At 38.6% G+C, this 16,571-nt stretch overlaps 1 protein-coding gene across 5 annotated transcripts in view; it reads left to right on the top strand.

Moving 5' to 3' along the window:
* Window positions 1-16,571, top strand: part of raph1a (Ras association (RalGDS/AF-6) and pleckstrin homology domains 1a) — a 69,333-nt gene that overhangs the window by 35,882 nt on the left and 16,880 nt on the right. For 4 of the 5 annotated variants that reach the window (XM_044365458.1, XM_044365455.1, XM_044365456.1 and 1 more), the window contains 7 exons: window positions 549-683; window positions 900-1,008; window positions 1,107-1,246; window positions 1,622-1,858; window positions 3,808-3,960; window positions 4,674-4,853; window positions 9,990-10,064. In XM_044365458.1, the coding sequence (XP_044221393.1) occupies window positions 549-683; window positions 900-1,008; window positions 1,107-1,246; window positions 1,622-1,858; window positions 3,808-3,960; window positions 4,674-4,853; window positions 9,990-10,064 (1,029 nt within the window). The remainder of the gene's footprint in view (window positions 1-548; window positions 684-899; window positions 1,009-1,106; window positions 1,247-1,621; window positions 1,859-3,807; window positions 3,961-4,673; window positions 4,854-9,989; window positions 10,065-16,571) is intronic. The other variant, XM_044365459.1, reaches the window with a different exon arrangement.

Here is a 16,571-nt window from a genome sequence, read left to right on the forward strand (position 1 = left end):
GTGACATTTCAGGGATTCAGTCTTCATCCTGTTTGTTTTACTAAATACAGCAGGATGTTGTCTCTTTTACTGTTGAATTTCTGCTGTTATTTCATGATTCTGCCCATTTATTATATTTTAATGGTGTCCACCAGCTGTGTTCTGTCAGAAACAGGCCTATTTTGTCATCTTTGAATGTTTATTATAGCTTTTTAAACTTAATCCAAGTGCCAAGTAGCTTGAGGAACCTTTTTATTTGGTCTACATGTTGTCACGATGCCATGATCTTTGACCTGTGATCTCCTTGCGGTTGGTTGCTCGTAAAGATGGTGATCCAGGGACGACTTCTACTTTTTAAGTAGGAGTGGACACACAGGAATGACTCAAACCCAGAATATGCAGTAATGTACAACAGCTGTAGTGTAGTACATAGAGTTGGCCACTAGATGGAGCTGAGAGATCACACTTTGTTCTGTAACTGCTGAAAAATGAACCAAAATCTCTCCTCCCTTTCTTTTTCTTCTCCTCTTTTCTCCTCTTCCTTTTTCTTTGTTTCCTGTTCTCCTCAGATGGATCAATTGTCAGATGAGGAGGTGGAGGTCAGGGAGGAGGAGGAGGAGGAAGAGGAGGACAGCGATAAGGAGGACCAGGACCTGGATAAGATGTTTGGAGCCTGGCTGGGAGAGCTGGACAAACTCACACAGGTATATACACTCATGGCTGGATTTACCTGTTGGGTTAATTTTATATAACACAAATTATCACAAGAATAATTATAAATAGTCCAGAAGAAACCAAATTATAGATAACTTTGTGCTTTGTTGTTGTTGTCCATATTCTGCCACACTATTCATTTAAAATGTGATAGAGGTTTGCACTCATACAGTACACTCACACATTGTTTCTTTGTGTATATGCAGAGCCTGGATGACGGTCGCCCGGAGCGCCCTCCTCAGCAGAAAGCTCCCCTCAGACAGGAGACCAACATGGCCAACTTCTCCTACAGATTCTCCATTTACAACATCAACGGTCAGACTCACACACACACACACACATACACTTTAATTCCTTTGCAAGCTGATCAATTCATTTCACATCCTGATATCTCTCTGTTTGTCCGTCTGCAGAGGCGTTGAATCAGGGGGAGAACGTGGATCTTGACGCTCTCATGGCTGATCTCTGCTCCATCGAACAGGAACTCAGCACCGTCAACGCCAAACCTAACAGCGCTGGCGGCATGGCCCGTCTGGGGCTGACTGATACCAAGGTAAACACGCCCACAGCAGTTGAAAAGTTTAACTGGGATTTTGTTTTCATAGTTGGAGTTTTGGCCGTCATTCCTATCGGTTATAATCATGTTTCCTGTTGCTGTGCATGAGAACATTTTCAAAACAGTGAAGCCAGAGACTCAAACCAGCTCTTTTTTTTCCCTCCAAGTAAAGCAGTTTTGTTGTCTTTTCATGTTCATGTTGGTTCAGGTTTATTAAAATCTAGTTAGTTTAGTTCATTAATATTTTCTTTTTACAGAAAAATGTTAAAGAACCACCTATATAGAACTTTTTTTTGTTTGTTTTTTCTGAAGCATATTCTCTACGGTCAGCTAGTGGTCACTGAGTATATACACATCTCTCTGTGTCTCCAGGTCCGTCAGAAGCCTCCAGCAGGGCGCAGTAGCAGGCAGCCAGCAGGGGGCAGCAGCGGTGGTGGTGGTGGCAGTAACAGTGTTAGTGGTGGGGGTGGTAGCAGCGGGGCGAGCAGTAGCAGCAGCAGCACCAGAGCTTCACCTGCCGGCACCATCAGAGCTGCCGCCGGGCATCATGGGAGACCGGCGCTGGCTTCTAACTTCAGCCTGGACGATATCACTGCACAGCTGGAGAAGGTGCGTGGAAGTGTGGGAATTTATTTTTAATATCAATATAAATGTGTGAGTCAATTGTTTGGACGTGTGCTGTATTATTTCATATACAATACAAGTCAAAAGTTTGGACACACTTTCTCATTGAAGTAAATGGGATGATGTGTCCAAGCATTTGACTGGGACTGTATATGTCTTGGCGTTTGTATATTCATCATTCAAAAACTCAAATTTTTCAAAAATAAAACATAAACATATGTGACATGCTTCGGCATTTGAAAACAAAACTCTGATCGGCCTAATGAGGCCACTATATCAAAAGGTAAAAATTTTAAACTAAACTCATGTAGCCAAACCACTGGCTCATGAGACTCATGGAGGTCTGGAGAAATTTATGATCAAAAGGGACAGAGACTCAGTGGGCTGTCTTGATACTGCAATCCAATGGATGTAGGTCAGAGAGAACTGGAGGCAGAGTTGTGTGCTGGTGCTCAGCAAAGAAAGAAACTTCAGTTCTGTGTTTTTCTGGCTGAACAATAGGTTTCCTCCCAACTGTGTTGTTTGCACCATCTTTTGTGATCTGTTTTTTCCTGTTACATGGAAACGTCACAGTTGGAATGGTGAAAACAGTGACAAACAGAAGCACCACAGTGTTCCTAACAACCATCAAAGCACTACTTGTTCAACACATATAGACACCAACACTTTCAGTGTTTACTGAGAACTGTATAAAGATTTTTCAAAGACATACCTCTACATATAGCAACTAGTGCCAAAGTTTTGCAACTAAGTCCTCAATACGGTGCAGCTTTTACTAAAATAAAAATGAAACAGCTGAGCCATGCCAGTAAGTACATGGTAGCGCTGAAGGAAACCCAGAGGTGCAGGCTGTGAAGATGACCACCTTTCAGACAATTTATCAGGATCAATACTGACCTTATTAAATAGATTGGGTAAAATTTCTCTATCAGTATAATGATGAAATTCAGTGTTTCTGCTATCTGTTGCATACGAGAAAAGGCATGTCTGGTTGTCAAGTCTTAAGCCCCACAGCAGTCCCTGGCCTCATGTAACTTACATACCAGTGAGATACCAGTGAGTTCCATGCAGTGAGGTATACATGCCTTAAATTTAGGGAAAAGAGTATCAAATTGGTGTTCAGTATTGGCAGATATCCTGAGTTTAGCTATCAGAACTAGAATTGGAAGTGACAAAAGTAGGATAAGTGCTCTCCCAATCTTGGAACCCATTGATGAGGATTAACTCTGGGGGCAACAGCCAATTTTTCAGGCTTCTGGTGTAGCAGCTGGCATAAAAGGGCCGAGACTTTCATCTTCCATCCACGGGTCATTGTTTACAGTCCAATTAGCAACTAGCTAAAGCAAATTGCAAGCAAATTGAAAGCAATTTGTGTCTTTTATTACATGAGTCAAACATTTCCTCACACAATAAACAAACATAGATAAATTTTGACCATTGCATTCCGCCTCTTTCGCGCCCCACACAGACTGTTTACAGAAAACCAGAAACAGAAACAGAGACGGCAACCAGAATGCTTCAGATTCTGCATTTATATGCAGATACAGTATCTGTTTATAGAGATTAGAAAAGGAGCGCAACTCAGGACATCTTCTGTCTGTCACAGTTTTTGAAGCCGTTGCCTCCAGATCATCATGGGCTTGATCAGATTTGTGGCTATGTGAGATTACACAACCACAACATGAAAGTGAAAGTTTTGATGAAATCTTAGTCCTGTGTTGTTTTGCCTGAGTTATGTGTGATGGATGACATATTTACCATATCCATCTCTAAATATATTCATCATCACACTAACCCATCTACACAGTGTGAAACTGGCTTCATGCTGTCGGGCAAAGCTCCTGGTAGAATCATCTATGCTCCCTTTGTGTTTGTTTTGCATGATGCATGAGCCCGTCTTTTATCTTCTGTCCTCTTGCTCTGCTTTCCTTCAGGCATCTCTTAGTATGGATGAAGCTGCTCGTCAGACCTCCTCCCACTCTCTCAGCTCTGCCTCCACCTATACGTCAGCCACAATGCGACACCCCGGCTCCAGCCAGCGCCAACATCGACGCACAGGATCAGTTGGCACAGTCAGCGAACATGAAGTAAACAAAACTCAACTTTTGTTGTACATTTTGATTCATTTTCACGGCTTATGAGTAAAATCATATTAAATGTCGATTGCATTTTGTAAATCCCAAAATCTTTATCCATACATCCTTGATTTCTATAAGGAAAAACTCAGCTGCATTTTCATAGAAGAACTTATCATGTAATGAAATGTTTATGACAAATGAAACCCAGTCTAATCAGTTGCATGTCAGTTTAGAATCTTCTGAACAAAATTAATATATTTAAATTCGGTAGTTAAGCAGTACTGTTTTTTCTATAGTGATCTAATGGCATTAAAATGTAGTTTAAAAATGAAATGAGATATCCTCCATCTTAGGGGGACAAGTGACATAAAAATGATCTGCCAGACAAAATATGGAGATACGAAAAAGATGAAACTTGCAGATTTATGGTATCTAGTAGAACTAATCTATTTCTCATTCTGTGCATGTTTTTCATTTTGAGCTAGAGGACAACAGTATCACCACCTTAAATGAAAACTCTCTGTGGCAGATTTAATCAGCTGCAACTAATTAACATCAGTTCAGTGAAAGCACTAATTAAAAACTCTTAGCTCAATGCAAGCATCCGTACCATTTAGACTTGATATTCAAAAGATAGTAAAATGTGCCACTAAAGGTGAATTGGGCTCACTGACCTGTAATTTGTCTCCTCTTCTAATCTTTCTCCTGTTGCGCCATTGTAGGTGCGTTCAATGGTCCACTCCTCGCGCTCCTCCGTCACCTCGGCATCTGGGGTTTCTGTTAACTCTGCCTCCTCCATGGATTCATTGGACAGCGTTCTCCGCTCCAATGAATCAGACAGCCAACAGAGTTCAGTTACGCTCCCAGCTGGAGTAGCTGGTCACGGTCGAGATAACACAGAGGTACATACCCACCTTTTATGAACAAAAGAATGGATGAACTGTATGTTTGCTGACTCACAACATGCCTTTTTCAGGCAATGTGGAGCAAAGGGAATTAATGATGAATACAGTATGCTATAGCTTAAATATGTTGTGGTGAGAGCTCTTCGTGAGACATTTTAAGAGCAACACATTTCCTAGGCTGGTACCATGTTGGAAGTCCACTGATGGCAAAATAAACAAGACAAGAAAAAATATGTATCACAGTAACCTTGTATGAAAGTGAACACTGTGATAGACTTGTTTCAGAAATGGTTACTGTCAAACACTAAACCATCTTCTTCTTAGACCCAGTATTTTCTCCAAAGCATTGTGTTGATAAAGAGACAACTCAGCTCATCCAAACTGTCTGTTGTAACTAGCAAGCTAACTAGCTAGCAGCGTCTACGTTTACGCGGCAAACACACTGATGGTACAAACATGCTAATGTGCCTCTACTAGATACATTAGCTTGAGTGCTAATCAGATATGTTAACTTTAGCAGTAACTGGTTAGCTAGCTAACATCATTAAACACAAGTACACTCAGAAATAGACAGAAACTACTAGACATAGGCACGTTTCGTAATGTTGACCTGAAACTCCATCACAACATTCGACCTCAGTGCTAATTTTATATTTTAGGCCTGATGGTGTTTTGACGGCCCACACCTGTCGTCTGACTGAGATTATTATGCTGAGTCTGCTGTCGTTTTTTTTAAACAGATTATGAAGAGATTATGAGCTTCAGCCAATAACTGGGACAAATTATACACATGCATTCAGTTTTATGCCAAAAGGGTAAGAAGGTAAAGGGCCATATGAGGACCATATGCTTGACATTACTGCCAGTCGCTTTTAGCCAGTTGCTGCACTTTTTACATGGATTTCCCATCTTTTAGGCAGAAAATTATTTGCGGAAATCCATAACAATGAACTATTGTCCAAGTGACTTCTTGTGGGGTTGTAATGCAGTGCAGACATTTTAAAACTGCATTGCCATGTGACAGTCATACAACTTTGTCAGCACAAAAGCAAATGATTTTCAGTCATCATTCGGCTGCAGGCTGGAATGTGGGAAAAACACTACTTAAGGATTAAAACTCTAGTATTATAAAATATAAACTGTTATTAATTGGAAAAATTACTGGTGTAATCAGGACTCAAAGGGTCTTTTAAAGCGTCAATTCTATTTTTTTTACTACTTAACCTGCATGTGTAGATACAATAGTCCATCTATACTTGCTGCTGAGTTTTTTACAGTGTCTGTTGTTTAAGGTTTTGCAGCTGCAGTGTTTGTGTTAGATGGCATTTTCTTCTACTGTTGGCTGTGTTGTGCAGTTTCTGCTGCTTCAGGCTGTGTTCTCGCTTCTTTTATGATCAAAAGCGCTGTGTTTTTCTGTCCTAGCATGCAGTGAAAAGAAAAGCTTGGTCATAATCTTCCATGAATCACCTACGTAGTCAACTGTGCTAGCCAAATGTGAACAAGATAAACCGCTAAAGAAGCTCTGAACAATTATCATGGGGTTGTTTGTTGCATTTTTCATTTCACAAGCAAATTCTTACATTTTTGCTTAAGACTCGCCAGTATTGGTGCCTGGTTCAACCCAACTAAAGAACCCAATGAGCTGCACTGCTTCAGTTCATCCAGAGCATACATACAGATACTACAGCAAAGCTGACAGGGAGAGACCAACGATGGACAGAGAGAAATGAGGAGATGAAGGGAAGACAGAGAAGAAAGAGGTGGAGAGAAGGAATGAATAAAATTAGAATAATGAGATGAGAGGACAGAGTGAGTTAGCAAATGACGGCAGACAATAAAGGACCATGGGAGAGGGCAATAGTGGAAACTAAAGGATGAATATAGAAAGTAAGTGAGTGACACAGATGAAAAGAAACAAAAGAGTACAAATACAGAGAAGGATAGAGAAAAGTGAAAGAGAGAGATGAGAGAAAGGATGTGCTGTAGAGTTTTTGGCCCAGAATGCTGCTCCCACGAGTCCAGCTCATTAGAAACTGGAACTACTGCAGTTTGAATCACTGAGTCTTTCTCTCCCTTACACACTCCCTCTGAGTGTCTATTAAGGGCAGTAAAAATAACAAGATCTAAGGAGTCACTGAGTCCCCATTGTACTGTTTGGTTATAGAACTCAGCTGGTCATCCCTGGAGAAATAAAGGATAAATGGAGTATTGATTGTCAGATATAAACTCTGTAATCAAAGTAGCACTTTATCACAAATCTTGGCTTGAAGTGGGACCAGGGGAGTCCTTGTTTTTCAGCTGCACTGATATTCAAGTACACAATATCCTCTGGCTTTCAATGTAATGGCCTTATCCTAAGGTTTTAAGGAGGTATGAGGTACAGTTTAGGTAATGCTTTATTTTACAGATCACTTCATTTTATACATATTTCTTGGAATTAATGTACAGTACATTTTTAGGACATTTTATTAGAAAAGGTGGTGTAATTTGGGCCAAATTATAAGAAAAATGTTGGTGTGTTTAGTTGGGTTTTTAAGAAACCATCTAAAATACTAATATATCCTTTGAAACACAAACACAAACTACATAATGAAAAGTTTTCTGTCAGTTAAAGAATATACAGTATATATCAGTATATATAATACTGAGTGTGTACTTACCAACAAAACTTAACACTTCTTTCCATATTTAAAATAGTTTGTACCAAAGAGGACCACACTGTCTATAAAATGTGTGAAAATAAACTGTTAATTACCTGCAGATTTCTCCAAATATTTCCAGGAAATTACTACAACATTACGACACCTGTAAAATGAAGTGTAATTTACACTTAAAACTGTAAGGCCAACAAGCTTCTTCCTGCTGAGAAAATACATCACACTCAGTTTTTCCAGCAAGGGACCTGCATGTTGCATGTCATAATCTCCCTACTGTCACTATTAAATAAGGGCAAAAACGATAACAAAAATACACAGGTGACTTAGCAAATATGCTGAGGAACTGGCAGCTTTTCCCTGCATTTGAATTTATTTGTGATGGTATATGTTAAAATGTCCTGTGAGGTGATACCATTGTTATAGTGTGAAAACTGTAAGTATTATATCACATTTTGAGTTACTTGGTGGCTTCCAGCCCTAATACTGCATAAACACAATGATGATGTCAATGAGCAAGATGCATTTTTTATCAGCAGGAACAAGCACTTAAGTCCACTGAAAAAAAACCATCTGTGTACATCCTGACACAAAGAATCATGGATATACCAAAAGTTAAACTGGACTATTTTGACTGCACAGAACCTTTGACATTACAGCATTTAGACTTACATACAATGCTAACCACAATACTAACAAGTGTAAGCACAAACACACATGCAAAAATAAACACACAAAGCCGCCCAGCTCTCTCTTCTTGATTACTTTGGCCTAGAGAAGGTCAACACATACACAGATACACACGTGCACTCTTGGATGTGGTTGGTCAGATCTTGGCCAGAGGGAAAAGCTGACCGTAATCGTGTGTGTGTCTGTGTGTGTGTGATTGACCTAAATATTATATTTAATCTGTGAGTATCAAGAGAGAACTAATGCTTTCTATAAAATGGTTTCTAGTGATTGAAACACACACAAGATTAATAAAGATGGGAACAGATGATGTTTTAAGATTTGTTTTTTTTTTTTCTCTCTAACAGTACTAAATAGGTCAGATTTCAGACAATTTAAACAATCTCTCTTTAGAACAAAATGAGATAAGATTAAATTAAACAAACAATTAAAAAAGTCTTTTGAGGAAGTGGATATTTTATTCCAAACCAAAAATACTGAGAAATATACAGGATATAGAAAAGCAGACTGGAATAGGACCAAGGTCATTGACGCTTCGCCACCTGACAATCACAGCACTGTGTATCTACCAGAAACAACAGCTTGATTGTCAGTGTGTCATTGACTCTATGAAAATGGGTTGAACCCACTGTGGCTCCATACTGAGCCTGGACCTCAATCTGCTCAGTAGGAACCTGCTCAGGGTGAACCGGTGACTCACAGCGCTGCTGCACGTGCATGTATGTGGGATTATGTAAAGCTTACTTTGCCACAGATTCCACTTGTGTCTCTTGGTGTGCAAATGACATTGTGAGTAAATATGAGCAGTATTGTAAATAATTTAGCAAATACTGTAAATAATATATCAAAATCTGTCTGGTATCCTGCTGGCCTGGAGTTAAAACTCCAGTTGTCTAGCCTTTCAGTTCCCTACCAGTAAACCCTGAAGTGTTGGTGACTGTACATTTGTTTCTATATGAATTTCTCAAAAGAATGTCAAAAGAGCTGCAGACTGTACTGATCAATGCAACCTGACAGACTAACATTGTCTTTATTAGTGTGCATTTTATTCTTTGTTCTGTTAATGGCCACAAGATGTCAGTTACAAGAAAATTCAACCAAACTAAAGTCAATAGGAAAACCCAGCACCTCTAAAATTGGTTTAATGTATGCTTTAAAAGGGTTTATGATGTTTGGGAACATTAACTAGGTGTCTCAGTTTATTACACCCAGCTTTGGTGATTGCTGCCTGGTTGTTCATCACAGCTGCACTCAGTTTTAACGTCACAGACTCCACATTCATGTTTTTCTGCAGTGGTCAAAGTGGCAGGTCATAGATGTTTCCATATATGTTAGCATCTCCTCTCTCTCTTGGGATTTTTAAAGTGCAATATTAAAAATATGGAAAAAGTAGACAGGGCAGGTTGAAGAAAAATGTAAATTCACTCAAATGTAAATGACAGCACTAATACTGTCAACTAATAAATAACTGCTAATATGACTGATGATATACAATAGTGATCTTACTCATCTGGTTTTGGTGAAAATTAGCTCCAAGTTACTTTATGTGACTGTTGGTTAATATGTATCATAAAATTTCCTTTCCATCTCAGCATACCTGTATTATTATTTAATGTGTTTATTACATGTGCAGTATTTCTCCACAGGTTTCAATCTCTGAGTCAAATCAGAGATGATGTTTTTCTGCTGCTGACCTCTGCTTCACTGCACAGCTTTCTGCTAGACTGCCACGTTCAATCAATCAAACACCAGATTAATTCACCGGGACTCTCTCCCTTTCTCTTTAAAGCACTCCTATCTGGACAGGGAAACCTCTCTGATTCTGAGAAACATAGCAGGAAAACCTTCCCACCTGCTGACCAAGGTGACACCCTCTGCACGCTCCCCCCTTTCCTTTTGCATGTCAACATCCTGTTATCTCCTCATACTTTTATGCATGTCATTGCTGCCACTGTGCATGTTTACGCTTCTTTCCGCTTCCCTTTTTGTGCCTGTCCTCCTCTGTAGTGCTGGAGGGAAGTCCGTTTGTGTGTGTGTGTGTGTGTGTGTGTGTGTGTAGTCATGTAATGACGTATCCTGTTGTTTGGCTGCAGTGTACTGGTGTATATTCCCAAAGCTTTACAGAGGCTGTGGTTACACATGATGTCCCCGTGTAGTTCCCCAGATAGTAGTATGCTGTAGTATAGTTTATATATAGTAAGTCTTGTGGCACTTTAACATAATACTGTACAACACTGGTGTAGCTGTAGCCCGATTAAGACAACCAATCTGTGTTCATTTGGTTTGTCATGTTGTGGAATGTGTCATCGCATCAGATGCATTTTCCAATGACTGAACACACTCTAAAATAAAAAGGATAAAATTGAACAGTAACTTAATTTCCATGCAAGAGCAAATTGTGATTGTGATAATTGTGAAAAAATACAAGCATAATAAATAAACACTTACTTTCACTATTGAAGGCGTTTGTACAGCAAAAAAATCTTCATAAGTTTTACTTTGCACTTTAGTTTCAGTAAATCCGTCAGTCCTAGTTACACTGTCAGATCACTGTTTGTGTATTAAAAAACGGGTGTTTTAACATAATGACATCATCCTTTTTTTTTGTTGTTGTTGCTGTTTTTATGACAGAATAAATGGTTTAGCAGTGTTTTTGACCTGTGCTCCTCCACTTTGGCTACAGGTAATTGGTTCTCTGCTGGTTATCTCATGTTACCAGTCACCTTCATTGATACAAATAATATAGTGTAATACAATTCAACAGCACTACAGACTAAAAATTGGCCATCAGGTTGAATCAATGCCTCTCTAAAGCAAGTGTATCTAGTAAACTGTCTACTGAGTGTGTGTAGAGGAGTAATAAGTGACAATGTTTTCTTACTCCCTCCTGCCAGGTTGTTCTCATTTCTGAAACACAAGCGACAAGTGATTTGCATCAGAGTCACTGTGTTTGATCCTTCATTCTGTAAAGCTTTGTGAATACTGTTCATTACTGTGTTCACCTATGAAATGAATGATGCAAACAGGGAAATATCCACTGCATGATGCCATTTCTCCCATTTTACCCACCAAATTTTTTTTTTTTTTTTTTTTTTTTACAGTAATGACAATGTTGATTTTCTATGGAGTGTAGATGCCATTTCGCTTCCCTTCTATGAAGCATGAAAGTTTGCTTCGTTCAGGAATGAGAAATGGCACAAGTGAAAGCAAACTGTACCTGACTGCATGTGTAATGTATGTGATGCATTACAACTTCACTGCCGTCATGTGACAGTGGCTGACGGGAGTGAAGTGCGATCACACAAGAGTAGTAAAAGAAAAAAAGCAAGTGTTTACACACGCTGATCAGCTGTGTCTATTGTATATTTGACTGTCTGTGTGTGCATGTGAGTGTGTGAGTCTGAGTCAAGGTACTTAATCTCTCTACTCTCCAGTCAAGGCCAGTCAAGTCTGGCCTTGATTGGACAGTAAAGAGATTAACTGCCGGTGATTGAAGGCACCTGTCTCATTGAACAGTTTTCAGCAACACACAAAACAAACATCACAAAAAACTAACGAAGGTCACTCTGTGCTGCTAAAACATTCCTGTGTGATCGTGCTTTAAGACGTTTTTACAGATTTCAGTGAAATGTTTGAGAAAATAATGATCATGTGACAAATTCTGCATGTTTTGTGAAAGCAAATAGAGGTAAGTAACAGCCAACGCTTCTGTGTCTGCTTTTATCAACGAATACTGCAGGGAGGACACGAATCTGTCGAGCAGGGATTGTACTGTGTGTTCCTGTCTGAACTTTCCCCCTAAGAAGAAACCACAAACATCACAATTTGACAATATGACAAATACATTTGCATCACACATTTAAACTCTTTCTCAACAAAAGCAAAAATAACAATTGTGAAAAGTGAGCCAAAAATCAGTACTGGAGAAGGTTTTGCTAAAGTTGCTGTATTGGTGTAAATGAAAATGCAGTAATCAGTGTTGAGAAGATGTAGCCTTTCATACAGATTGTTTGGAGACTATTGTTTCTAAGTGTGGCATTTTGTATTGCAGTGATTGGTACTATATGTATCTCCAGCTTTGTTTATATTTTAAGCTCAGAAGATGAACTGGGATATATGTGGACATTTTTTTACCCTTAAGTTCTATCTTTCAGCACCTAGAAATAGTCAAAAAAATTATCTTACCAATGAATAAATGTCTCCTCTTTTCCTACTGCCGACAATCAGGAGTCAAGGAGCATAAGTTCATGTTGTTATTGAAATGATTTTCACTGTAGATGTGACTTAAAATAAACCAAGCTGACCAGTGAGGAAGTTGTTACACAGCCTGGGTTTGTTCTTTAATGACAATGGATGTTTGGATCTCAGCCAGTTGCAGTTATGGAGATTAGTAGATGGGCCTGGTGCTAACTATTACCGATCAATGCAGATAATAGAACGAGCTAGTGCTCTAATTGTTGTTGTAGTTCAACCCAGATCAGAATGCTGGTGGAAACTGGCCTCTCTGGGACTCTGACTATAGAAATGACTCATAAGTAATGTGATAAAGAATAAATGTTAGCGTAAACATAGCTAATATCACAATTTTATGAGAGGTTTGTCAAAATGTTCTCCTGTACAGCCTTTCTGATGTACAAGAATGTGTTTGGATGAAAGCATGACATAATGTTAAACACTTAGCTGCTCTCAAGCTAAAGCTGTAGGCTTCTTAATGGCTAAGGGTAAAGTTTTATTTATCTGTGTGTGTTTGTGTGTGTGTTTTCTGTGTGTATGAGCATCAGATAGAGAGTAAGTAAGTAAGTAAGTAAGTAAGGATGCTTTATTATGATTGGATCACTAATGTCATGATTTGATTGGATGATAAAGCAGATGAGGCTGTTTGATTGGATGTTGGAGGAATGTGCCAGATCTGCAGGGATAATCCTCTTTGGAGCAGAGAGGGGGTGATTCCCCGTAGCATTATATACACACACACACACACACACACATACACAAACATGCCAACACACAGCGGTTGGCTGGCAATGGGTCTCGTTTGGAGTTTGTAGCTTTGGCTGTCCTTGTAATGGCATCTCACACACACACACAAATCTGATCCAATCTTAAGAGTTTCACATTACCTGGTTGATATTTTTGACATTTTCCCCATTTATGCACCATTGTGCTGGACTGTATTGGATTGTAAGCAACAGCACAATACTGGCTCAACACATTAGTCTGAGTCCAGTGGATCCAAATTAAATGAATATAGTCAGATTAATGTTTTACTTTTAAGATCCATTTATGTCAGAGCAGCTGTCACTGGCCTCAAATCCAGCTTTTCTACTGCGGAGCAAGCCAGGATAACCCATCACATCGTCTTTCAGTGTTTCCTTTTCGCAGTAATTCTGATTCCACTGATTTGTGGCATAAAGTGCTTTGAGCTGCCTTTTTGAAAAACGAGATTTTATTTTAATTTGTGGTCCCAGATTAGAGTGGGTGGGGCCACAATGGGCCCCGAGATTCCAGGCAGATTACGAGCTAAGGGGCCGGTCTAATTCCTGCAGCAGTGATTAGGCTGAGGGTGTAATTATCTGCACTCATTAGAGCGGCTTCCAGGGCACAGCTGTGTGTGTGTGTGTGTATGTGTGTGTGTTGTGTGTAAATGTATGTACTGTATGTGATGCTGTTAGGTCTGCGTATAGCATATTCTATCTGTGTCAGTGTTACACTGCCTCAGCAATAGCTGCAATCCACCCACACACTTTTCTCTTTCTCTCTCTCACACACACACACACACACACACAGCTGGCCCACTTCTGCTGCCTCTATGTAAATCGCATCACTCAGCTGCTGTTTTTGAGCCTGTGGTAGATCAGGAGGGACATATTCCTCATAACTTCAAAGGCTACACAATCTTTCCTGGGCAGAAGCTAATTTTAGTGACTCTATAATGTAGGTCAACTGAATATCTATGAGATGGAGAGAAAACGTTTACGCTGCAAGCTAGAAATGACAGTGACAGCGGTGACTCCTGGAAAAAAAATGTACAACGGTTAATATGTAATAGAGGCTGAGATTTTTATGATCAAATGAAAATGTAATAAGATGCCATAACAGATTAATGCAAACCAATAGGAGCCAGTACAGCCAGATTTGGGTTTAACAAATGGATAAAATAATGCACTTTAAAATATGAAGGGATTATAATCGGTTTTCTGAATGGACTGAGGGATTTTTAATGGATATAAGTCCCTCAAAATGTACATGTCCCATTTTAATCCCATTGAAGATTTCTTAATTACATCATTGTTAATGGGTAAATTAATGGCATATTGAAGTAAAAAATTAAGACATTTCATGTTCAGAGTAAATTAATATTTTTTCACATTCTGCTTAACAAGAAATGTGTCACAGTTGAGGCAATAATGATCATCCAGTGCCGATCCATCCAGTTGATGTTAAGATATTTCAGAAGATAAGTGCTTGAATAAAAGTCAGAGGATCACCAAAGTCAGTATCCACTTGGCACCATGAATGTCTTTACAGACTTTCATGGCAGTCCATCGTAGTTGACGAGCCACGCTGCTAACATGGTAAAATGGGTGGCTGGCTTTGTTTGCTTCTCAACTAGAAACAATTTATTTGATTAATGTCAGTAAAATCTGGATTAGAGGACAGTAAAGAGTTAATCAGAGGTATTTTAGCGAGTTGTAAGGGCCTCATCAATGTAGACTTACTAAACAGAATTAGGTTTTTGATCATTCATTATTGGCATTTTGTTGTTTGGTTTATCCTCTGTACCATGATCATTTAAAAAAAAAAAAAAAAAATTCAGGCTTCTCTACTTGTGTAAAATGTACTTTGTAAGCTCAGCTGTCCTTAGACTTGGGTGCACTCTGAGTTTAATGCTAACATTATGGAAAATGAGGTCTGCAGCAATAACAACCTATAGAGACTTGTTATTTTTTTAAATAGGATTGTTTTGAAAGATGTTCAAATTCTTCCAAAGGAAAGCATAAGGATTCCTTCTTTAATATTTAGATATGGTAGAATGATCCAGAGTCACCCTACAATTAAAAAGTGTCTTACATTTGAACACATGGAAATCAGACTTCTAAGCTTGGGCAGTGCCTTGCTCATGCGTTGGAGGTTCAATGATGGAAAATGTTAAAGGCAGAGCTGAGCGGGACAATAATGATTCTGACGGTCATGTTGATGTTGATGATGATGATTATGATGGTGGTGATGATGATCATAACTGACACACGTTAGCCAGCTGCCTCAGGCAAGTAATATCCTGTTCATACGGTAATGTCAATGCAAGTTTAAACACACTTAAAGGTAATTGACACAACATAGAAAATGTTAAATTGCTAATGCTAACTGATGTAACAGTGTTATGTGACTGGTGTTTTAACCTTCCCAGGCTACCTGTACTATCTGATTCACATTGAAACACACTAACATTTTTATAAATGTTGACATTTAATCCACAGTTACAGCTTCAGTTCAAATGTTAAAAGGCACAAACAGATGATATGTTGTATAATATATTTAGTCAAATATAATCCTTCCTTCCTACTTTGTCAGATTCAAATCTCCACATACTACTTTTAGCTGTACTGAATCTCAAATAGGTGTTATGTAAGTCTAATGTCTTTACATCACTAGTACTTTAATTGCTGCTAATGCTAATTGACAATGGCGGATTTAAGTAATATTAGAGATTTCTTTTAAATTTTGTGACTAAATATATTGAAACTTGCACTTTAACCTACCAATACCAGTTCTGATATTTTACATTTACTGTCCTTTCAATTTTGCCTATTGTAAATGTTAACAGCTACTGATACTAAATGACATGTATGTATATATATTTAATTGTAAGTGACATAGGATATTGATACATTGCACATAGTGTTAACAAATTGTAACATTTACATTCTACCATTATAACAACATATACTCTATCACAGCTAGTTTTGTGGCCATTTTAAATCAGTGCTTATGTCACTTTTAATTTGTCAGCATATATCTTTTTTTGCTATATTGTTGATGTTATTTCTTTTTCCACACACATCACATGTAACTTTTCTGGTTTAAATATTATTAAATGCTAACTAACTAACTATACTTCCCCCATTTAATGATTTTGTGCTTTTTGAGAGATTCAAATGTAAAATTACATAGTGACACTTACAGTCTGTGTAAAAAAATTTATATAGCAAAATTGAGTTAATGTTATGTCAGTTTTGGCTACCATGGTAAGCTGCACATGCTCACAGGCGCTAACCCTTACCAACAAAATGTAGGCAAGTCATTATGAAGCTGTTTAAGAGCTTATACTGTTGGCTTCTGCTGCTTCGAGATTGTGGGTCTTGTGTGTGTG

This window comes from Thunnus albacares, chromosome 11 (assembly GCF_914725855.1).
Source record: "Thunnus albacares chromosome 11, fThuAlb1.1, whole genome shotgun sequence".
Classification (NCBI taxonomy): Eukaryota; Metazoa; Chordata; class Actinopteri; order Scombriformes; family Scombridae; genus Thunnus; species Thunnus albacares.